Below are 24,327 nucleotides of genomic sequence, written 5' to 3'. Positions count from 1 at the left end.
TTTGAAAAGTGTGATTTTCACTGGACAGTTACTTTAATAGACATTGTTGTGTACTAGCATGGGTCAGTCTAAAACATTGCTAGACGTTATTTGGTTGGTGTGTAGTTAATACTATGTGGGTCTGTACCGTTGATAGACGTTGTTATTTGGTTGGTGTGTAGTTAGTACTATGTGGGTCTGTACCGTTGATAGACGTTGTTATTTGGTTGGTGTGTAGCAGTGGTCTGTTGAACACATAGCTGATTGTCCCTGTGAGTCAGACTCCTGGTGGATTCCTCCTGTTTTACATGAGGATGGGCGCCTCATGAATAAACATGGTTTATGCTAATGCTAATGGAAATAGTGTCTGGTGGTGAGACACTGTGTAACCATGCCAGTGTTTCTCTATCTGGCACTCACACCCTCCATCATCACACCATCGCATGGCTGGTGTGTGTTTGTGTTTTCTTTATCTATTATTAAACCCATGTTGTAGGTTATAGTATCTCTATAGTTCTGTGTGTGTGTGTGTGTGTGTGTTTGTGTGTGTGTTATATTTTATGCATTTAAAACCCAGGTTATAGCATCTCTATAGTTCTATGCTTGTGTATGTTTATGTAGGATATGAATGTGCTCTCCATTTGTATTGAAACCTTTGTAATAGTCTCTGTATATTGTGCGCTCACTATAGAATATCCAACCTCTGTGGCCGCATTCATTTTCCCAGCATTCAAGGTTGATAAATGAGGTCTACTTTGCCTGTTCATCAGTCTCTCTCCCTCTCCGTCTCTCCCCCCCCCCCCCCCCCCCTCTCTCTCTCTGCACCTGGCTGTGTGTTGGTCAGTATTGGTCATAATGAGGTCATAGGAATGTGTCGTGTGGGCAGTGACGCTGAGGGTCCTGGGAGGGAGCACTGGACTGCCATGCTGGCCAACCCCCGCAAGCCCATAGACCACTGGCACCAGCTCGTCGAGGTAATTATGTGCATGATGTGATGTGTGTGTGTGTCTGTGTACCGTTGAGTGTGTGTGTGTGTGTGTGTGTGTGTGTGTGTGTGTGTGTGTGTGTGTGTGTGTGTGTGTGTGTGTGTGAGTGACTACAGTGCTTTTTTGTGCAGGCCTGTGCTCTCATTCTATTTTCCTACTTCATGTATGTAATTGTACTTGGCCTTCTTTTCCCCTGTTCTAACTAGTCTTTGTTTTTCTATTCAGTCATTGTAAGTGACCACACAGTAGTCTGGGGGCCGTATGTATCAAGCGTCTCAGAGTAGGAGTGCTGATCAGTTTTTCCTTTTAGATCACATTGAATAAGATGAAACGGACAGGGGGGACCTGATCCTAGATCAGCACTCCTACTTTGAGATGCTTGAACAACAACTGGTCTGTCTATTCAACCACTCACCATATTTTTTATTTATCTATTTTAGCACACATTTACCATTGTTATCTACAGTGTCTGTGTTGGTGATACTAACTCGGCTTTAATATATTTCTCCAGGAAAAACTTGTGGCCTCATTTGTGTCAAAGAGTCCAGCAGCCTCTCCCAAGCCTCACATCGTGGTGGACAGTCCTCACTCTGAGTAAAACTGTGAGTAGAACTCTTAGTTCAATGCTCTCACATGCAGTGCCAGGACCAGTGTTGGAGTCCTTTCCATTTCAATTCAGATAAATTAGTTGTATGATTTAGAAAACATCGTCATTATAAAGGACGGGCAATTTCTGCTTCATGAATTAGATTGAATTGATTTCCTGCATTGCCTTTATTGAAGTGGACCCCAACCCTGACACACAATTTTTTAATATTCCATAGCTTTCTGTGGAGGGACCTATATAACCACAGCTTTGTGATTATAACCTTGGTGAATGTGATCCAGCTGAGACTCAGAGGCTGTTAGATTAACGAGCTGTGAGGCAAGAGTATCTGTACCATCTAGATGTTATGTACCTCACCCCCTGACTTACTGTACTCTAAGGCTCTGTTCTCTGTTTATGTATCTTCTCATCTGCACTGTCTCTCCTGCTTTATCTCTCTCTCTCTCTTTTTCCTCTTCTCCCCAGGATATTATCATCTTTCCAGTTCCAGACTTTCCTTTCTTTCTGCTCATCTGTGAATAATCAAACAAAGAGAGATAAGGAGATACATCGACTGCTACTGCTGTTCTACTGCTACTGCTGAATATTCCAACTCCTGTCCTGTCGCAACGAAGCACAGGAATACAGAATCTACACTCTATACAAGCAACACTTAGAACTCTGACACACACACGCGTGCACGCGCGCGCGCGCGCACACACACACACACACACACACACACACACACACACACACACACACACACACACACACACACACACACACACACACACACACACAGTGCTTCAGGTTAGTGCCAGTAATTCATCCAGGAGGAGTGTGATGATGCACATTTCTCCCTCCAATCAAACCTGGGCCTAAGGTTTCTGCTCTGTATGGACTTCAAAAGACAAACCGTGTCAATGCTTTACTTTAGGCCATTACTATACAAGTGTAGGAGTTAGGAAACATCCATGTAGTGTTTCCAGCAGGACAAACATCAGTTGTGGAGACTCTAGTGGTTTGGGCCTACCCTCTGGATCTGGGATCTTTTCTGGCTTCTTTTAGCTGGAGGAAGGAACCTTTGCCGGTCGTTATTATTGATGTCAGGGAGGGAGAAATGTGGATGAACCCATCTGCTGAAGCATGTTACGTAACCTTGAAATGTGTCCCTTCGCCTCATTATTTTGTCACCTTCTTCATGGTGCTCATTAATGTGAATTTGCTTTTATTTTTCTATTTGTTTGGTTTTGGGGGTTTGTGTAATATAATCATCCAGAAAGGAATTTATCCATAGCATTTTTTACGATCCACTAAGGATGTGATCGTGAGTACTCGAAGACCTGAACTATTTGAGCGCCTTGGGATGTTACAGGAATAGTGCTCCCCTGTTTGGACATACTGGCAGACTTTACCCCAGAGGACTCTACAGGGGAACTGTGATGAGGACGGACCTGCTCGGCTTGGAGTGCACTTACTGGAAATGTATCCTACAGGGAAGGATTTCACCATTATATCGAATTCTTCTATCATTCCAAGATTTTGTTTTTCGGAAAGACATTATTTAATTTGAAAAGATAAGAATTGTCTGCAGTCCATCATGTCTCCAACTGGACGACAACGTTAGAAGGACACACGCATTTGTGTTGCTTTGATTTGTGTGTATTTCTGTGTTTGTGTGTGTGTGTTTTGTATTCGTGTGCGTCTGTGTGTGTGTATGCCTGCGTGTTTGTGTGTGTCACTGTGACCTTCTGTGTGACACGTTTCTGTGCTCATGACGTCCCTATCTTCTACCTGTCCTCACGGCCCCACACCATTCCTAGCATCCACAGACTGAAACTCCTGTCTTTGAACAAAATGTGTCTTCTGTCCTGTGTGTCTTAGAGGAACCATTTGTTGTAGGACCCATTGCACTTGGTGGGGAGTGGGATACTTATGATCACTGAAGAACAGTCGGTCTCTCACAGAGATTAGAGTGTATTGTGTGTGTTGTTTCCCAGATCAGCTGTCCGTCACTCAAAAGTGCCCCCCCCCTGCCTGATCTAAGTAACTGTGTTGGTTGTGTACTTCTTTTAGTAAATGTGTACTGTGTGTCTGAGGGGAACCAGTTGGCACCGTGATGTTAGATACGTTTTGATTACTTGAAGTAGAACTTTTGGGCTGAGTAATGACTCTTTTATGTCCCCTAGCAGTCCCTCCAAACGGGGAGACAGAGAGGGGGTAGCCATGTCCTTTATCTTTTGTGAAATACGATGACCCCCTGTTTACGCTCTGCACTTCCTCTTTAAGCACCATGTGGCTACTGCCATGGGAGAACCATGTCTACCACCACTTCTGCTACTATAACCTCAACTAACAGTTAGCACTACTAATGCTATGGCTGCCATTTCCCCTTAAACGCAATCAGGGGGATCCAGTTACTATTCCAACTTCAGGCCAAGGAAGTGCAGGGATGCTTACTGGTATGCTTGGAATGTACACAGATTAAAGCCGTATATCCCACATCATAGCCAGAAGTTTTCCATCTGGAACTGTATGTCTGCTCAGGTTGTTCTGGGAGGTCATTGATCTGCGTGTATAAGTAGATACTATAGTATTGATCCATTGGCCTATCTCCAGGCTCTATCTCTATCCCTCACAGTCCATATGATCCTCTGCCCCATAACACTGTGGTGTTAGCACTCACTCAGCACTGGAGGTTGCTAGTGTGCTCTCAGTATTACCCTCCACCTCTCTCTCTCTCTCTCTCTAAATATACCTTTCTCTTGCCCCTTTATCTCTTTCTATACCTCTCTCTCTTTTTCTCTCTCTCTCTCTCTCTCTCTCTCTAAATATACCTTTCTCTTGCCCCTTTATCTCTTTCTATGCCTGCCTGCAGCTCTCTGCCTCTCTCTATGCCTGCCTGCAGCTCTCTGCCTCTCTCTCTCTCTCTCTAAATATACCTTTCTCTTGCCCCTTTATCTCTTTCTATGCCTGCCTGCAGCTCTCTGCCCCTCTCTCTCTCTCAATATACCTTTCTCTTGCCCCTTTATCTATTTCTATGCCTGCCTGCCTGCCGCTCTCTCTCTCTCTCTCTCTCTCTCTCTCTCTCTCGCTCTCAATATACCTTTCTCTTTTCCCTTTATCTCTTTCTATGCCTGCCTGCAGCTCTGCCTCTCTCTCTCAATATACCTTTCTCTTGCCCCTTTATCTCTTTTTATGCCTGCCTGCAGCTCTCTGCATCTCTCTCTCTCTCTCTCTCTCTCTCTCAATATACCTTTCTCTTGCCCTATTATCTCTTTCTATGCCTGCCTGCCTCTCTCTCTCTCTCTCTCTCAATATACCTTTCTCTTTCGCCCTTTATCTCTTTCTATACCTGTCTCTTGCTCTCTTTGATTGCTTGTTCTCCCACTCTATTTCTGAAAACTCCCTTTTCCCCACTTCCCGCTCTCTCCACACAGCCATTCACCCCCTCTCTCCGCCTCCCTCCATCTTGCCCGCTCTCTTTGTGTGTAGGACTCCTCTCTCCTCTGTCTCTCTCAGTGTTAGTGCAGTTCTGAATGGACATGGGGAAACATGTGTGCATGCTTATATTAACATGAATGATGTCAACTTGATGCAATGAAAATTAAATAAGTGATGCTTTAAGCAAAACCTGACAATGAACTTGATATTAATACTACTAATGATGAAAATGGAGACCTAGCAATCGTTATCTCTGTAATCAAAACAATGATGATAAATAACATTGTTTATCCTGTATGTCTTCATTAAATAGTTATTCCTGATTTAATTTTTGATTCTTTAAAACAAATATAATTTCTTCAGAAGTTTCCTTTTTATATGGGTTAAACGGATAAATAGACATTTGAACAGAAGTGAGACTTTCAGGCAGGAAGCTTGTTTCAGCCAGAGAACTAGGGGGAGGAGGGTGAAGTGGAAGATGATGTAGGTGAATGTGTGGGAGATGGTGTGGCTGAAGCAATGATCATGGAAATAAAGGATATGTATCATCCAGCCTCATTCTGTGTGTGTTTGTTTATTAATCACTGTGTGTGAAGTAGTTGTGTGTGCGTGCATGCCTTGTGTATTATGTACGTATACAGTAGCCTACACACACACTGGACCTATATATATAGTGGGGCAAAAAAGTATTTAGTCAGCCACCAATTGTGCAAGTTCTCCCACTTAAAAAGATGAGAGAGGCCTGTAATTTTCATCATAGGTACACTTCAACTATGACAGACAAAATTATTGCAGATTCAGTCTTCCCAGCCTGGTGCAGGTCTACAATTTTGTTTCTGGTGTCCTTTGACAGCTCTTTGGTCTTGGCCATAGTGGAGTTTGGAGTGTGACTGTTTGAGGTTGTGGACAGGTGTCTTTTATACTGATAACAAGTTCAAACAGGTGCCATTAATACAGGTAACGAGTGGAGGACAAGGAGCCTCTTAAAGAAGTTGTTACAGGTCTGTGAGAGCCAGAAATCTTGCTTGTTTGTAGGTGACCAAATACTTATTTTCCACCATAATTTGCAAATAAATTCATTAAAAATCCTACAATGTGATTTTCTGGATTTTTTCCCCTCATTTTGTCTGTCATAGTTGAAGTGTACCTATGATGAAAATGACACGCCTCTTTCATATTTTTAAGTGGGAGAACTTGCACAATTGGTGGCTGACTAAATACTTTTTTGCCCCATTGTATATATCTGTATCCATACTGTATTGAATCTTCTTTGAACCTATAGGACCTTCCTCTCTCTCTTTCCTACCGTGCATTATCGTCGTGTGTAATTATTTAGTCACTTTGTCATGAATTCTTTATTGTGTCCTCACTTTATCTAAATGCAAAGTGGAGTGCTGCTGCCTGCCTTGAGTGTGTCTTTCTCTGGTCTGCCACCTACTGTTGCTTTGTGAGTCTTTTCTAGTAGTCATATAAATGCCAGGGGAGTCATGCAGTGATTATACCCTTATGAACTGAGCATTACAGTCATGCTCACTATCAGCACACTGAAACTCTGCTACACCAACCGAGGGGGAAGTGTGTGTGCACGCTTGCATGCACGTGTGTGTGTGAGACAAAGAGAGAATAGTAAGGAAGGATTAAGAGAGTGAGGGGGAATGACACAGAGAAAGGGGAAGGCAGGATTGGATGAGGAGATGAATTAAAAAGACAAGGAATGGAAGCGAAAGAGTGTGTGTGTGAGAGTGAGTGTGTTTGTGTGTGAGGGAGGGAGAGGCGGAGGAGAACAGGTCTGTATATAGACACACTTGACTAGGGGCGAACGGGGCACCTGCAGCACTTTGACAGTGTGAGCAGCATGATAACAGTTCAGAACAACACACACACATACACACAGAAGTGCAGAAACACCAGTTAGCACTGCTACAACACCATGAACTGCTGAGAGGGGGGGGGCTGGAGGTGGGTGAAGGGGCCGGGGGAACTGCTGTCTCCATGGCAACGTTCCCACCGTGCAAAAAAAATAATTTAGTCGGAAAGACATTTCACTCAGTTCAGTGAGCTGAAAGAAGCAGAGAGGGGGGAGAGAGAGACTGGGGGAGGTGTGTGCAATACAATACATAGAACTGTTTCTATCACACTGGAGGGATTTATTAGGAAGCTGTCAGCTGCGCATTATTGCTAATATATTACACATTACTATATATAATGGTAATGTATTCTGTTATCTCATTAAATATGCATGTCATTGCTGTGGGTGAGCCTTTGGTGTTTTTGAATTTAGCAATGAAAGAAAGCAACGACACCATATAGATAAAGGGAATGTAAACCTCATATCTATGTGACAAAAATATAAATATTCACTGTGCGGTGTAAGACTCATCATATGCAATATGACTACACTTTTCAGTCCACTCCCTATACAATTTCACATTTTCAACTTAATGTTATGCCTCCATAAATGTCACCCCAGAATTAGAAATAACCTCTGTGTGTGTGTGTGTGTGTGTGTGTGTGTGTGTGTTTATTTGTGTTTTGACCTAATACTGTTTTCCAAAATCAGTGTCAGTTATTTGTCATAACCCAGTTCTGTCTGTATGTCAGGTGTATCAGTGTGTTGGTGGTGATTACCTGTTGAGAACCAGATGGTCCCCTCTCTCCCAGCTGGAGGAGCCGGTCAAAAGAGGGATCGTCTATACTACACACCCCCTGGAACAACCAGACAGGACAATCAAAGCACCCGATAGAGAAAAATGATCAAACCCCACAGAACAGTCCCCTAAAGCAATATGCCATTTCTCATCACCAAGAGGAAGTCAAAATACAACAGTGACTAAATTTGTTTTCTGTCTACATCAGGAGTTGTAAGCTTTTCTAATTGCAGGAGAACTGCCAGTTCTGCCAATTGAATTTCAAAAGCAGTGACAAACTGCACTTCCCTCAGAGCTACAAAATACATCAAAGTCCCCTAGAAAGGGATGGACACCCGGTCCCTTATACCGGAATTCATTTGGCCACTGTGCTTAAGTCAGAATGAAAGGCTGCGTGGGTTCAATGTGTTTGGGACTCAAGGATAGCCTTGGGCACACTCCTGGCCCCGCGCAAACCTTGCTAAGGTCACTGGGAGCCAGCGCCCATGATGTGGCCCTCACTTGCTGTTTGCCCATGGCCTAAATAGAACCGCTGCCTCTTTACCACGCCTTGCACTGCTTTAAATTGGCTTAAATGGATTCAGAACATTGTTTCTGTGGGATTGAGTTTGATGAGCTCTGATGCGGTTTGCTGTTTGCTGGGCTGTGCTGACTGGCTCACAGTGCCACAGGGGAATAGATTATATTGAAGGACGAGAGAACCACAGCGCCCGTTGCGTTCCGTTCACAGGTTTCGCTCGTGGCGCATTGTGTTGATTTGACAACAGGTTAGCTCGCTGAAGGCCGCCCCAGTAATTATGTGCTTATTTCAGCACAGAGGATAGGAGGTGATCGAGACATGTCCTGGTTATAAAAAGGTTACGTTGGCAACGGGGTTAGGCAGAACCTGTAGGCCCATTTCACAACCTATGTAAACGTACAGGACGTATAGGTTTATGCTTGATGTAGTGGATACATGGACAAGGGGGGCTATAATCACTGATGTATCACTTCCTTGCCTGTTGTCTCTCAAATCATGCAGCTCACTGCCTTCAAGGCCTAGTCATTTTCTAAGACTGGCAGACTGTGCTGACATCTGGTGTAACAAGGCGGTATGGCATATCTGGCAAATAAATAATATCTCATATATATTATATGTCTCTGTAATTTTACTGTAAATGTCATCAATTTGGTATACATGATAGGACTGTCACTGACTGTCAGTTACTGCATAGGTTCCTAATGACAGCCATAGAGAGGTCAATCAGTTCTTGATCAATTGCTCGGTTGTTGATTGTGCATCCCTTATGGTCCATTTTCAAGCCCAACCAGGCCTTAGATGTCGATAACAGAACGTTTGACTAGTGGTTTGTTTTCGGCACGGCCTACTTTGTGTGTCAAAATGACAATGGTTTCGTTTTATTAACTGTACAATTTAATTATTTGGTCTCGTCTAAAACACAATTATTTGGCTGACGGCTAAATACCGCCAGGTGAGTAGCCCTCTAGCTAGCTGAACGCAATTAATGATTTGCTGATGGAAATCCGTTGGCTAGCATTGGCTTATGGCCACCTCGCTAATGCTATAATATCTACATGCCCACGATTAATGGAATTTCTACTTCGCTTACTAAAGCTTTTATATTAGTCTATTAAAATGTTTGACATGTTAACCACATTAACGTTAGCTGTATAACTTTATAGTGAATGGTAGAGTTGCTGGTCATTGATGTACAAAAGTTAGCGGGAGCTAAGCTAACGTTGGCTGACTGGAGGTGTGTGTTCATTACGCCGATTCTACATTTTACTCCAAACGGAAAACGTTTTGCCACGAACAATAGTTTCTATTAGGCGAATTCAGTTAGGACCCTTCCCGTTATTTTTTTGCTCCCGTTTGGTTCTTAAACGGTTTCCGTTGCAAGACGTAATGAATACACACACACGTAACTAGGATGCTTTGACTGAGCATAATCAGTAGTCGTGGTCCATCAGTATACGTTTATTTATAGTTGTCCAGCTAAAAACGACAAAAGGAGTGTAGCTAATTATGCATTTTACGCCTGTCTAGTTCTAATCTTCTGCCTAAAGCACTATGCCTGATTTGGTTATTTTTCAATATGGACAACTGATTCTGGACTGATGGACAACTTTCTATGTGCTATTCCATGCATTTCGTTTTATCAAGATCGATTGTTCATGTGAGTTATTGTTAAATAGTTAGCTATCATAACGTAAACCTAGGTAACATATTGATTGTATGTTATGCATACCTGTCACAACCGGTAATCACAGGGAGAGCAACTTTTATTATGGCCCAGTAACTGATTCAACTAGTCAACTTTTTTCTCCATCTAGATCATGGACCTGCCCATTAAACCTGGCGCCAATCAAGTGGCAGACGTGGTGTTCGTCATCGAAGGAACTGCAAACCTCGGCCCCTATTTTGAATCCCTCAGAAAACATTACATACTACCTGCAATCGAGTAAGTGGACTTCAAATATACTTTTTGCTTCATTGGGTATGTACAATATCGCTCTGTGTAGTCCTGACTTGGTCCCTGTCCCATCATCACAGGTACTTCAATGGAGGCCCTCCAGCAGAGACAGACTTTGGAGGAGATGTGAGTCTTAATTAAACTTTGTTTTCTCCTTACGGTTATTACTATTTATTTAGTCTTTATTTAAGAAGGTATGAGAACAACAATGCCAATTCTCTTCTCCTCTTCTCTCAGTATGGAGGCACACAGTATGGTCTTGTTGTGTTCAACACAGTGGACTGTGCTCCTGAATCCTACGTCCAGTGTCACGCACCAACCAGCTCGGCCTTTGAGTTTGTCTCGTGGATTGACAGCATCCAGTAAGATTTGTTTTTGTAATGCCATTTAGAAGGACATGTTAAGATTCGTTAGTATTAATCTTCCTTGATCAATGTGTAACTTTGTTTCTGTCAGGTTCATGGGAGGAGGAGCAGAGAGCTGTAGTCTCATCGCAGAGGGTCTGTCTGTGGCCTTGCAGCTCTTTGATGACTTCAAAAAGATGAGGGAGCAAATGTGAGTTTTTTTTTTATTACTAAACTCAGCATAAAAAAGAAACGTCCTCTCACTGTCAACTGCATTTTATTTTTAGCGAACTTAACATGTTATGTTCATACAAATATTTACACAAGATTCAACCACTGAGACATAAACGGAACAAGTTCCACAGACGTGACTAACAGAAATGGAATAACGTGTCCCTGAACAAGGGGGGTCAAAACCAAATGTAACAGTCAGTATCTGGTGTGGCCACCAGCTGCATTAAGTACTGCAGTGCATCTCCTCATAGACTGCACCAATTGTGCTAGTTCTTGCTGTGAGATGTTACCCCACTCTTTCACCAAGGCACCTGCAGGTTCCCTGACATTTCTGGGGGGAATAACCCTAGCCCTCACCCTCTGATCCCAGGTCCTCTCTTCGCTGGCCATGGCAGAACACTGACATTCCTGTCTTGCAGGAAATCACGCACAGAATGAGCAGTATGGCTGGTGGCATTGTCATGCTGGAGGGTCATGTCAGGATGAGCCTGCAGGAAGGGTACCACATGAGGGAGGAGGATGTCTTCCCTGTAACGCACAGCATTGCCTGCAATGACAACAAACTCAGCCCGATGATGCTGTGACACACTGTCCCAGACCATGACGGACCCTCTCCCTCCAAATCGATCCCACTCCAGAGTACAGGCCTCGGTGTAACGCTCATTCCTTCGACAACAAACGCAAATTCGACCATCACCCCTGGTGAGACAAAACCGTGACTCGTCAGTGAAGAGCACTTTTTGCCAGTCCTGTCTGGTCCAGCGACGGTGGGTTTGTGCCCATAGTTGTTGCCTATTGTGGACAGTCTGAGCACTGATGGAGGGATTGTGCGTTCCTGGTGTAACTCGGGCAGTTGTTGCCATCCTGTATCTGTCCCGCAGGTGTGGTGATCGGATGTACCGATCCTGTGCAGGTGTTGTTACACGTGGTCTGCCACCGTGGCGATCAGCTGTCCGCCCTGTCTCCCTGTAGCGCTGTCTTAGGCATCTCACAGTACGGACATTGCTATTTATTGCCCTGGCCACATCTGCAGTCCTCATGCCTCCTTGCAGCATGCCTAAGACACATTCACGCAGATGAGCAGAGACCCTGGGCATCTTTCTTTTGGTGTTTTTCAGAGTCAGTAGAAAGGCCTCTTTAGTGTCCTAACTTTTCAGAACTATGACCTTAATTGCCTACCGTCTGTAAGCTGTTAGTGTCTTAACGACCGTTCCACAGGTGCATGTTCATGAATTGTAAATGGTTCATTGAACAAGCATGGGAAACAGTGTTTAAACCCTTTACAATGAAGATCTGTGAAGTTATTTGGATTTTTACGAATTATCTTTGAAAGACAGGGTCCTGAAAAGGGGACGTTTCTTTTGTTGCTGAGTTTAGTAGACACACACACACACACTAGCATATGTTTCTTGTCTCTATTAATCAGAGGTCAGACACACAAAGTCTGTGTGCTGCTGTGTAACTCTCCGCCATACCTGCTCCCTGCCGTGGAGAGTGTCAGCTATACGGGCTGCACTGCAGACAATCTGGTCAAGATCATCAGAGATGTAAGTAACATAGCACCTCTATCAGATAGACTACCCGCTGGGGCATTTTGGGGAATGATGTGACTTCTGTACTTATTAATGGCTGCTGATACCCCATAATAACCTTGTGCCTCTTCCTCAGAGAGGGATTCATTTTTCTGTGGTGTCGCCACGGAAACTGCCAGCGTTACGGGCGCTGTTCGACAGGGCGTCACCAGTCGGGGGACAGGTCGACCCCCACCCAGACTACAGCCAAGACCCCTTCCACATGATCCTGGTTAGGGGTATCTCACTTCCTGGTGAGGAGCAGCACTCGAAATACTTGACAGAGAACAGATTGATTGAAGTCAGTATCGGCCCATCAAATTCTAAAATGTTTCTTTCTCCAGTGTCATCAGGGGGAGGATCGGGCCCTCTCAAACCAATTCTACCCCCTCAACAACTGCCTGTCAGTCAGCCTCCTCTTGGTCCCGCCTCGCAGGCTCCTCCACCAATAAGCACGGCCCATCCATATCAGGTACTGAAGATATGTTTTAACTTGGTAGCTTTTACCAGCCCATCAACATTGGATTGACAGGCTCTTAGCTGACACAGTGTTCTCTCTCCCTCTCTTGCTGCCCTGTCAGCCCCCACCTTCCCTTAACGCGGCCCAGGCAGCTGCACAGATGGCTGTAGAGGCAGCCAACAACCAGAAGAGTCGCTGTGAGTACCAATAGCCTGCATTCTTCTATCCTCTGTCACCAGTATTGTTGATCATCAGCCCAGGTTGATTGTTAGTCTATTACAGGGGTGTTCACCTCTTACCCTACGAGGTCCGGAGCCTGCAGGTTTTCTGTTCTACCTGATAATTAAATGCACCAGGTCAAAATCAGTCCCTGATTAGAGGGTTAGAATGGGGGGGGGACAGTACTGAACTGGCTTCGAAGTCCAGAGTTGAATATGAGGGGTCTATTATGTCTGTTACCTTTTTTTTTTTGGCATCCCCCATCCAGTCCCAGGCATGGTCAATCCTGGTCCCCCATTCAGCGGTCAGTCAACTCTCCCATCTGTAGCAGGAGTGAAGTTGGCTCCCTCCAGTCAGCCCAGCCTATCCACAGTCACCATAGTTTCCACACCCATGTTGCCTCAGCAACAAGCCCCTCCCCCGCAGCAGCAACAAGTCCAGCCGCCAGGACAACCACAGCCCAATCAGCAGCAGCCGGTGCCCCCTCAGCAGCAGCAGCAACCCCCAGCCAATCAGCAGACGCCCCCATCCTCACAGCCTGGCATGGTGAGGCCTGTCCATATGTTGCATCATCTTCCCACAATACTCCACATCAATATTAAACTTCTCTGCCTCCAGTCAAGTTGTCTTTCTCTCCAGCTAACGCTTTCTCTTTCTCTCTCTCTCATTTTCTTCTGATAGCCTGGTGTGTCTGCAGCCCAGGCAAATCCGATTGGGGGGCAGCAGCAAGGCGTTGCCAATAAGATTGTAGCATGGAGTGGGGTACTGGAGTGGCAAGAGGTGAGGGAAACTAGAACTTGGTGTAAACATGCTGCTGAAGAGGTCTATACTTCTTGTATTTGTGTGTTCAAGTCATCCTCTGACCTTGTAAAGGAATGTTATAAGGTCTGCAACAAAGCTATGCTTGGAACTGATTGACTCAACTGTCATTGATTGTGACGTGAATAATCATACTATACCTTTGTGATGGATTTCACCTCCGATCAAAGTGGAGTTACTTGACATGGTTGAACCTGTTGTAGGGGAACATGGGTTTTAATGATCTAAAATACTAATCAACTCTGGAGATGTTTGTGTTTCCAAGCCATTTGAAAACCTGACTTGGTCAATAATCACTAAGTATTGACTGATTTGCACTACTTCTTCTGTGATACCTGTTGACCATGAAACTCTATCACACAACAATGTGCAGCAAGCCTACACACTGTAACCAACACACAGTTAGACCACAACATCCCCAAACACATAGACAATAGACATAGTATTGCCACAGGTCACTAAAGTGCATCTGAAGTCACGTATCAATAGATTCAGGTTAGATTTGTATATCTTCCTTGTTCAGGTCAGGATATTGCTGGATCATATCTTAGTCTCCTCTAATCCACGAGAGTCCTCCCAAATGCTGTACAGTACACATATAAAGAACCCATACATCTGTTCTTTAACACAATGCAGTAGTAATGGTCAACAGGGACTGCAGCAGAGCTGACCAATCTGGGATTGATCCCCTGAAGATGAACGCTGCTGCTTATTTTCCTGTAGGATTGGCGCCATCCATCCTCTTCACAATGTTCCACTGGCAGCACTGTTTTGCATGTTGGGTTATTTCTAACATGGAGGTTTTTATTCAAACGGTGCCCCTGGGTGTAGGACCGAAGCCCCCTGGTCACTCTGTATGCTAACTTCCAAACCTCTCCTTCTGTTTCTCCAAACATCCCTCCATTCCTCTCCTCCCTCCCTACCTCCCCCACCCTCTCTCCATCCATCACTTCAGAAGCCCAAAGCCTCGTCTATGGATTCCAATACCAAACTCACTCGCTCCCTGCCCTGCCAGGTGCAAGTCAACCAAGGAGAGAACCTGTGAGTGTTTCACTGAAACTATCTTTGATATCATGCCAGTGTCAGCTGCACTGATTGGTCATTGTGTGTGTATTGCTATATGTATGGAGAGTTCTGATTGGTTTGTTCCCTGTTCTTCATGACAGAAATGCCGACCAGTGGCCACAGAAGCTCATCATGCAATTGATCCCACAACAGCTACTGGTGAGAGAACCCTCTCTGTGTGTGTGGTGTATGTGTGTGTGTGTGTGTGTGTTCAGAAATTACTCGATGACATTGAGAATACAGACATCTAAATAAAGTCTTTCTCCCTCCCCAGACAACACTCGGTCCCCTCTTCAGAAACTCTAGAATGGTTCAGTTTCTCTTCACCAACAAAGATGTGGAGTCACTAAAAGGTCTTTATCGTATCATGGCCACTGGATTTGTAAGTCCAGCTCTTCTGCTTCACATGCTCTATTTTTGCTGCCATTTGTCCCTGTCCTTTTCTGTCTCAATATTCAATACAGTGGAGTCTCAACAATAGACATCAGCAGTTCCCTCCATTGTGCACTAGATGGACTAGGCAGATATAAATAGACTGCAGTAACACTCTGAGAGCACTAGAGGGGGCACCATGTTCATCATTTAGTAAAGGGCTACAGAGATTTTCAACGCTGTCAGGCGTCATAGAAAAACTGCATGCAGCCTGTGAGATTTACCCAGGTCCGATTGAATTCAGGTCAGGTTGACTGGTTTTGTGTCACTTGAACTATGACGAGGGCTGTGACAGACTGACAGACAGTTCTGACCTATGTCCCCCCTCTGGCTGCAGGCGGGGTGCGTCCACTTCCCCCACAGCGCCCCCTGTGAGGTGCGGGTGCTCATGCTGCTCTACTCCTCCAAGAAGAGGATTTTCATGGGCCTCATCCCCAACGACCAGAGTGGCTTCGTCAACGGCATCCGACAGGTCATCACCAACCACAAACAGGTCCAGCAGCACCGCTCGGTGAGTCATACAGACACGGGTCATCAACAACCACAAACACTGCTCGGTGCGTCAGACAGACAGGTCCAGCAGCACCACTCTGTGAGTTAGGAGGGAATGAAGGGATTTAACCTGGAGAAAAGGGGGTAGTATACGCGCTAGTAACTGGAGCTATACTAGCCAGCACAGTGGAAGGGCTTCCCAAGAGCAGTCTTGGGCCAATGAGGTGGTCAATTTATATTTGCACTTTTTTAACTAGGCAAGTCAGTTAAGAACAAATTCTTATTTTCAATGATGGCCTAGGAACAGTTGGTTAACTGCCTTGTTCAGGGGCAGAACAACAGATTTTCACCTTGTCAGCTCGGGAATTCGATCTTGCAACCTTTCGGTTACTAGTCCAACACTCTAACCACACCTGCGGAAAATGTTTTCCTGTTTGAGAGCACCGCCCCTTGTCATTTCTGGTTTGATCTCGATTATAGTCAACACAATTCTAACAACCGTTAGGATACCTTGTTTTCCTTCAGGTAAACATTTAGCGTGCGGATCTTGTGACAGAGAAACGGAATGCCTCAGTTACAAATCCAACCTGCCTGTGGTCTACATGACTTTATATCCTCACAGCCTTTCTGCTCCCATTATAGTTGATGCCGCCTGTCTACTCATGCTGCAAATTTAAGTGAAAAACATGTTAGACCGTGTGTATTTAGAGAAGACCTTGTGTCCCATTACATATTCAAAGCTGCATTGCTAATGGAGAATTGCTATGGCAATCTCAACACAATTTAAATTTAAATTATTTGATCATTGTTTGGGGTATTTTTTTTCTAGACGTGGATCTAGAATAGTGTTACTGGTGATTAGATATGATTTTATAACCGTGAAAGACCCAAATTGAATATTTTCCCTGAACCATACAGATGACTTGATGTTAAAGGTCCAATGCAGCTGTTTTTCTCTCGATATCAAATCATTTCTGGGTAACAATTAAGTACCTTACTGTGATTGTATTCAATTATAATTATGGATGGGGTTAGAAATAATTTCACTATTCGAATAGTATCATGAATATTTGTCAGATATCTGGATATTCTAAATGCATGTGGTTTTTAAACTTTAACCTGAGCAGTGCTGCCTGAAGGAGAGAGGCTGGTGCACTATGCTGCAGAGGGGACAGTGTATGTGAGATGGAACCGGAGGGAGACAGAGAAGCGGTTATAGTTAGCTACGCTAACAACAACCTACTTGTTCGTTGTAGCCTACCCCTTCTCATTTCGCGAACTTGTAATTACATAATTTTATTCCATCTCGCATGTATTAGTAAACTCACTCCACTTTCTACACATTGAGACTCTTCACAGCTTTGATTGGCCAACATAAATAACAAGCTACACAAGAAGGATACCTCTTTTTTTCCTTCTTCTGGGGAGCACGTCATAACTACATTGTAAAGTTTGTTTCATTAAACTGTACAGAAAATGTTTTATTAATTATTTGAAATGTCACATTTCATTTGTAAAAGGCCTTTTCAGTGTTAAAATAGGCCTATATTGTTTTTTGTTGATAAAATGAATACTCACAAGTATTTGAATACATGCACATCCCTAGTTAAAATGATCAAAAAATAGCTTCTTAGCAAAGAGCATTTTCTTAAGCTGTCTGAGTGGAGAGGGGAAAACTTAACTAGCTGTTATTGGCAGAGAGGTTTGGAACTCTCTTATTGGTCTATTATCTCATTTAATGCCTGGTGATATCACCAGGTAGGCCAAAACGCCAACCCACCAAAACAATATTTCAGATGGTCTTTTAAAACAGCTCTGACACTAAAAGAGCATTATCATAATTTTCATAGTACTATTCCAACCTCGGTGTGTAAAACAGTAAAATCACATTTTGACTGCACTGGGCCTTTTAATGTGTGCTCTGGGTGTTTTTAGGCAGGCTGCTGAGTTAAATAGGAAGTCCACAGGGAAAAGAGAGGAGAAAATAGAGGAGAGGAGACGGACAGCTTTTATCCTGAGAGACTGCAGATCCTAGATCAGGGGTGTCAAACTAATTTACCCCGCGGGCCACATTCTGTCTTCACTGAGGTCTGGAGGGCTGCACTTCAAATGGGTAATAATTCCTCTCCGTCAAAATGTGCAAAAATATTCCTCCATCACTTTTGGAATTTTCGATGCTCCCTGACTGTTAGCTTTCGTTGACTGTTAGCAAACTGGACAGAGTGAAGAGACTAAATGTAGGTCAATTACAATTTCTACACAGTTTTGATTTGGTTTTAGTCATTGCAATGTAAATTGAGATTGGTTTTCCCCCGAAAAATATTATAGATAAAAAAAAACTGCAGGCAGGATTGAATCGTCTTGTGGCCTTGATTTTGACACGTCTTAGATGGTGCTGTTGTCTCATTCAGTGCCAGGATTAGACAGGTTAGGATAGGCAGGAATACCATTATAAGAATGTGGCACAGTTATAGGGATGTTGGTTACACATGTAAACCTTACATTAGAAAAGTAACCTTGTTGGTTCTCTTCTCCAGTTAGGTTCAGGAGGGCCGATGCCAGGGCCACCTGGCCAGGTTCAACCCAATCAGAACTTCCTCAACCGGCCGCAGGGGCCCATCCCTGTCTCCCATGGCAACGTGCAGCAGCAGGTACTGTGATTAATCCTGTGGTGTCTCAGCTTGTGCACTCCTCGTTTCCTCCCTCTCCCCTCACACACTCCTCCTGTCTGCATCTCCTGTTTCTATTGTCCCGCAATGACTGCATGTCCCGCAATGACTTTCATCTCCTACCCTTCTGCACCTTCTCTTCCTCCTCTTCTCTCTCTCCTCTGTTCAGTCTGTGGTGGTGGGCATGCCCTCTGTTAGTCAGGTCACTCTGATGGAGGAACAGCAGAGACAGGCCAACCTGGTGAGACTCACACACATATACACAAAAACTCTCACCCAAAATACATGTTAAAAAATGCACTGAACTTTACCAGGCACAAACTCTCCCTGTGCTCGTTTTGGCACCTGCCTGGTTGGTGAGCAGCTCCTCTCCACTCTGCATGTGTTGGCTACTCTCTCACACTGTCTCAATGGGTGCTCACTGCTACCAATATAGCCAGCCCAGCATGTTCTGGGTTCAGCGAGTTACATTGTTACATTCGGCTTGGCTCTTTTTAAAGTGAACCCAGTACACCGTTCCAATGAATCATATGTACAGTGCCTTCAGAAAGTATTCATAGCCTTTGACTTATTTCACATTGTGTTGTTACAGCCTGAATTCAAAATTGATTAAATGCTTTTTTTCTCACCCATCTACACACAAATACCCCATAATGACAATGTGAAAATGTGTTTAAAAATGTTAGCAAATTTATTGAAAATGAACTACAGAAATATCTCTAACCTAAGTATTCACACCCCTGATTAATACTTTGCCAAATGTGCTTCTACAATGATTACAGCTGTGAGTCTTTCTGGGGAAGTTTCTGGACTATACTATATTTGCCCATTATTCTTGTTAAAATTCTTCAAACTCTGTCAAGTTGATTGTTGATCATTGATAGACAGCCATTTTCAAGTCTTGCCATAGATTTTCAAGCCAATTTAAGTCAAAACTGTATCTAGGCCACTCAGGAACATTCATTGTCGTCTTGGTAAGCAACTCCAGTGTAGATTTGGCCTTGTGTTTTAGGTTATTGTCCTGCTGAAAGATGAATTCCTCACCCAGTATCTGTTGGAAAGAAGACAACCAGGTTTTCCTTTATGATTTTGACTGTGCTTATAGCTGTATTCAATTTATTTTTATCCCCAAAAACTCCATAGTCCTTGCCGATGACAGGCATACACATAACATGATGCAGCCACCACCATGCTGTAAAATATGAAGAATGGTACTCAGTTGTTGTATTTTCCCCAAACATAACACTTTGTTTTCAGAACAAAATGTTCATTTTCTTTGTCACATTTTAAGTGCCTTGTTGCAAACAAGATGCATGTTTTGGAATATATTCTGTTGGACATGAGACTGAAAAAACACCAGCAAATCAGCTCCAAGTGTTTTTAATTAAAGTATTCCAATGTATAATAGAGAGATATATGTGATTGTGTATAAATGTAAGCAAGGTTTGAAATGATAATATTTTAGTCAAATATTATATCTGTTCGTGCTTCTTGCGGTCAATTTGAAGTCTACAAATTATTTGTTATTATGTTCTGGCCGCTGAAGAAAAAATCGTTCCGCGGCTGAATGTAGTTTATGATCCCTGCTGTACAGGTTTCTGTTCTCCTATCACAACCATTCAACTTTTTAACTGTTTTAAAGTCACCGTTGGCCTCATGGTGAAATCCCTGAGCATCCGGCTACTGAGTTAGGAAGGACGCCTCTATCTTCCTAGTGACGGGGTGTGTTGATACACCTTCCAAAGCCTATTTAATTGGGGCGGCAGAGTAGCCTAGTGGTTAGAGCGTTGGACTAGTAACCGAATGGTTGCAAGTTCAATCCCCAAGCTGACACGGTACAAATCTGTCGTTCTGCCCCTGAACAGGCAGTTAACCCACTGTTCCTAGGCCGTCATTGAATTTGTTACATTCTTGCCTAGTTAAATAAAGGTAAAATAAAATAAAAAATAACTTCACCATGGATATTCAGCGTCTGCTTTTTAATATTTATTTTATTATTATTTTAAATTTTTTTTACACATCTACTAATCGGTGCCCTTCTTTGCGAGGCATTGAACAACCTCCTTGGTCTTTGTGGTTGAATCTGTGCTTGAAATTCACTCCTCGATTGTGGGACCTTACAGATGGTTGTACTGTATGTGTGGGGTACAGAGATGGTCTAGTAATTCATAAATCATGTTAAACACTATTATTGCACACAGTGAGTCCATGCAACTTATTATGTGATTTGTTAAGCCAAGTTTTACTCCTGAACTTATTTAGGCTTGCTATAAAAAAGGGGTTGAATACTTATTGATTCAAGACTTTATTTATTTATTTTCTAAAAAATGTATAGAAACAAAATTCAATTTTGTGTGTAGATCAGTGACACAAAATCTAAATTCAGGCTGTAACACAACAAAATATGGGGAAGGGGTGTGAATACTTTTTGAAGGCACTGTATTTAAAGTCTCACTCTACTTAGTGCTCTTATCTCTCCAACCTTCTTCTAAACCTCTGACTCTCTGCTTCTCATCCAGATGACGATGAGAGCATCCGGCGCACCTAATCAGCAGCCGCCTGTCACAGGTGCTCCGCCCAACCAGGTCGCTCAGGGCGGACAGGCCCCACCCCAGGGTGCCATGCTCCGCCTTCCAAACCCAGGAGCTAATCCACAGCTGCGCAGTCTCCTCCTCAGCCAACAGCAGCCAGTAAGAACACAACAGTTAACTCTACCAGCCTTGACCGTCATTCATGAAATACATTTGTTTTTATAGTGCATCGTCTTGTAGCCAGGGCTAGATCACCACTGCACACTCTAGAAAGGCTTCTAAATATGTAATACTCGTCTCTATTGGTTAATGATAATGAAGGCCCTACCTACTGTATGATTGATGGTAACCTAGGTGTTGTGTTCCTGTCTCTCAGCAGGGTGGTGTTGGTCACATGCAGGGCATGATGCCTCACCAGGGGCTGGGAGGGCAGCTGGTCCACCCTACTCCAGGAGCGGGCCCCCAAATGCAGGCCCAGTGGAGACAGCCCCTGGCAGGTTAGCTACAGCCATGGACCCTTTCACTCACATCACACACTGTAAAGACAGTTTGGAGCTAGACATCAGTGCAAGGATTGGCTTTAGAATGCAATCTGTCATTAGGAAGCAATTGTTTCCTAATGATTGAGCTTTTGTGTGTAAACTGCTAAATTCAAAAGGGAGGGTGATTGAACATATCTCTCCCATCCGTGCCTATGGTTATCAGACTGAGACTGGGCTATATGGCGTTGACACCAGCAGCAGGATGAATTGAGGATGTCACAGATTAGAGTGATGCCTTCTCATAGAGTATGTGCATGGTGCCTTTCACTTTGCTGCAACCTGATAGCTGAACAGTTTAGACTCGCACTTCACATTCTTGGTTTTTGCTCAAGTCTGCTCGATAATGCTGTTTACTTTGTGCGTCGCTGACTCTACCTGTAACTCAACAGTAGTTAGTCTGTAGTTTATTACCACTGTGTTTATGATGATGTAATCAATGCACATGTTGCTGTCCCAGGTTAACTCTCTCCTCTCTCTCTCTCAGGTCAGATGATGATGGCTGCTGGTCAGAGGGGCCCTGGAGCCCAGCCCCCCGGGATGCCCCAGGTGTCTTCTGTCATGGAGGATGAGATTCTCATGGACCTTATTTGAGTTTGGACCCAAAAAGACTACATCCCCCAGCAACCAGCATTTTCAGTTTCATCATGGGGGCAGACTGGGAGATGTAGTTTTCCTAGTTTCTACTCTTTACTTTTTTTTATTATTATTTTTTTTTTTATATATATCAAAAGTTTGTACTGTAGAGTTATTGGAGGGGATGAGGGGAGGACATGCAAGCACCCACTCTCATGCATATGCACACACACAAACACACACCCTATCACACACCTAATGAAGCCAACCCAATGGGAGGACAGTGTTCATTACACTGTTGTGTGCTTGTATGGAAACCTGTTTTGCATTAATTTAATTGTTTATATGAAATGTATTTTTTATTGAGGTTTAACTTTTTCTGAAGTTGTGTTTTTGAGCTATATTACGTTGTTTTATTGAGATGAAATAGATACATTTTGTCAAGGAGCCAACCGATGTGTAGAGTCCTTTTTAAAAGTGAGTATACACATAGACTAGGGCTCTCCAACCCTGTTCCTGGAGAGCTACCGTCCTGTAGGTTTTCACTACAGTCCTGTTCCTGGAGAGCTACCGTCCTGTAGGTTTTCACTACAGTCCTGTTCCTGGAGAACTACCGTCCTGTAGGTTTTCACTACAGTCCTGTTCCTGGAGAGCTACCGTCCTGTAGGTTTTCACTACAGTCCTGTTCCTGGAGAGCTACTGTCCTGTAGGTTTTCACTACAGTCCTGTTCCTGGAGAACTACCGTCCTGTAGGTTTTCACTACAGTCCTGTTCCTGGAGAGCTACCGTCCTGTAGGTTTTCACTACAGTCCTGTTCCTGGAGAGCTACCGTCCTGTAGGTTTTCACTACAGTCCTGTTCCTGGAGAGCTACCGTCCTGTAGGTTTTCACTACAGTCCTGTTCCTGGAGAGCTACTGTCCTGTAGGTTTTCACTACAGTCCTGTTCCTGGAGAGCTACTGTCCTGTAGGTTTTCACTACAGTCCTGTTCCTGGAGAGCTACTGTCCTGTAGGTTTTCACTACAGTCCTGTTCCTGGAGAGCTACCGTCCTGTAGGTTTTCACTACAGTCCTGTTCCTGGAGAGCTACTGTCCTGTAGGTTTTCACTACAGTCCTGTTCCTGGAGAGCTACCGTCCTGTAGGTTTTCACTACAGTCCTGTTCCTGTAGAGCTACCGTCCTGTAGGTTTTCACTACAGTCCTGTTCCTGGAGAACTACTGTCCTGTAAGTTTTCACTACAGTCCTGTTCCTGGAGAGCTACCGTCCTGTAGGTTTTCACTACAGTCCTGTTCCTGGAGAGCTACCGTCCTGTAGGTTTTCACTACAGTCCTGTTCCTGTAGAGCTACCGTCCTGTAGGTTTTCACTACAGTCCTGTTCCTGGAGAACTACCGTCCTGTAGGTTTTCACTACAGTCCTGTTCCTGGAGAGCTACCGTCCTGTAGGTTTTCACTACAGTCCTGTTCCTGGAGAGCTACCGTCCTGTAGGTTTTCACTACAGTCCTGTTCCTGGAGAACTACTGTCCTGTAAGTTTTCACTACAGTCCTGTTCCTGGAGAGCTACCGTCCTGTAGGTTTTCACTACAGTCCTGTTCCTGGAGAGCTACCGTCCTGTAGGTTTTCACTACAGTCCTGTTCCTGGAGAGCTACCGTCCTGTAGGTTTTCACTACAGTCCTGTTCCTGGAGAGCTACCGTCCTGTAGGTTTTCACTACAGTCCTGTTCCTGGAGAGCTACTGGTCCTGTAGGTTTTCACTACAGTCCTGTTCCTGGAGAGCTACCGTCCTGTAGGTTTTCACTACAGTCCTGTTCCTGGAGAGCTACCGTCCTGTAGGTTTTCACTACAGTCCTGTTCCTGGAGAGCTACCGTCCTGTAGGTTTTCACTACAGTCCTGTTCCTGGAGAGCTACCGTCCTGTAGGTTTTCACTACAGTCCTGTTCCTGGAGAGCTACCGTCCTGTAGGTTTTCACTACAGTCCTAATCTAGCGCACCTGATTCTAATAATTAGCTGGAGCAAAAACTTGCAAGACTGTAGCTCTCCAGGAACAGGGTTGGAGAGCCCTGACATAGATTGATCTGTGCCTGAATGCCTCTTTCTGATAGTAGTCTGTCTGAATGTGTGTATTAACACTACAGCAGTGTGTGAGAATGACTAAAGTAGACACACTGATATATAGTTTGAAGTGTGTTTCTGCCAAATGGTGTCAGTGTTAATTCTAACTACTCCAATATGTTTTGGAACCATACCGAGGCCTCCTGTGCC

General features: G+C 44.1%; 2 protein-coding genes across 10 annotated transcripts in view; both read left to right on the top strand.

The window, feature by feature from the left end:
- Positions 1 to 5,553, top strand: part of LOC110538614 (synaptotagmin-C) — a 48,931-nt gene extending 43,378 nt beyond the window's left edge. For both annotated transcript variants that reach the window (XM_036938715.2, XM_036938720.2), the window contains 3 exons: positions 824 to 953; positions 1,477 to 1,567; positions 2,038 to 5,553. In XM_036938715.2, the coding sequence (XP_036794610.1) occupies positions 824 to 953; positions 1,477 to 1,563 (217 nt within the window). In that variant the 3' untranslated portion in view covers positions 1,564 to 1,567; positions 2,038 to 5,553. The remainder of the gene's footprint in view (positions 1 to 823; positions 954 to 1,476; positions 1,568 to 2,037) is intronic.
- Positions 5,554 to 8,798: 3,245 nt separating this feature from the next.
- On the top strand, positions 8,799 to 22,515 carry LOC110538613 (mediator of RNA polymerase II transcription subunit 25). Of its 8 annotated transcripts, none has more exons than XM_090193769.1 (20): positions 8,799 to 9,115; positions 9,978 to 10,105; positions 10,198 to 10,243; positions 10,355 to 10,479; positions 10,574 to 10,672; positions 12,122 to 12,242; positions 12,364 to 12,520; positions 12,611 to 12,738; positions 12,848 to 12,923; positions 13,214 to 13,491; positions 13,627 to 13,725; positions 14,723 to 14,805; positions 14,931 to 14,988; positions 15,104 to 15,211; positions 15,599 to 15,772; positions 18,291 to 18,404; positions 18,592 to 18,663; positions 20,942 to 21,112; positions 21,330 to 21,450; positions 21,980 to 22,515. In XM_090193769.1, the coding sequence occupies exons 2-20, from the start codon at positions 9,981 to 9,983 to the stop codon at positions 22,084 to 22,086; spliced, it is 2,262 nt and encodes a 753-aa protein (XP_090049895.1). In that variant the 5' UTR covers positions 8,799 to 9,115; positions 9,978 to 9,980; the 3' UTR covers positions 22,087 to 22,515. The 8 variants fall into 8 exon arrangements, with proteins under 8 accessions (XP_090049895.1, XP_021481218.3, XP_090049899.1 ...); XM_021625543.3 differs by having other exon boundaries at positions 14,720 to 14,805; XM_090193770.1 differs by having other exon boundaries at positions 8,889 to 9,115; positions 12,875 to 12,923; positions 14,720 to 14,805.
- The last annotated feature ends 1,812 nt before the right edge of the window (positions 22,516 to 24,327 follow it).

This window comes from Oncorhynchus mykiss, chromosome 12 (assembly GCF_057628025.1).
Source record: "Oncorhynchus mykiss isolate SJ-2025 chromosome 12, ASM5762802v1, whole genome shotgun sequence".
NCBI lineage: Eukaryota > Metazoa > Chordata > Actinopteri > Salmoniformes > Salmonidae > Oncorhynchus > Oncorhynchus mykiss.
The sequence above is the reverse complement of the archived record's forward strand: the minus strand, read 5'-3'. Positions and strand labels throughout refer to the sequence as shown.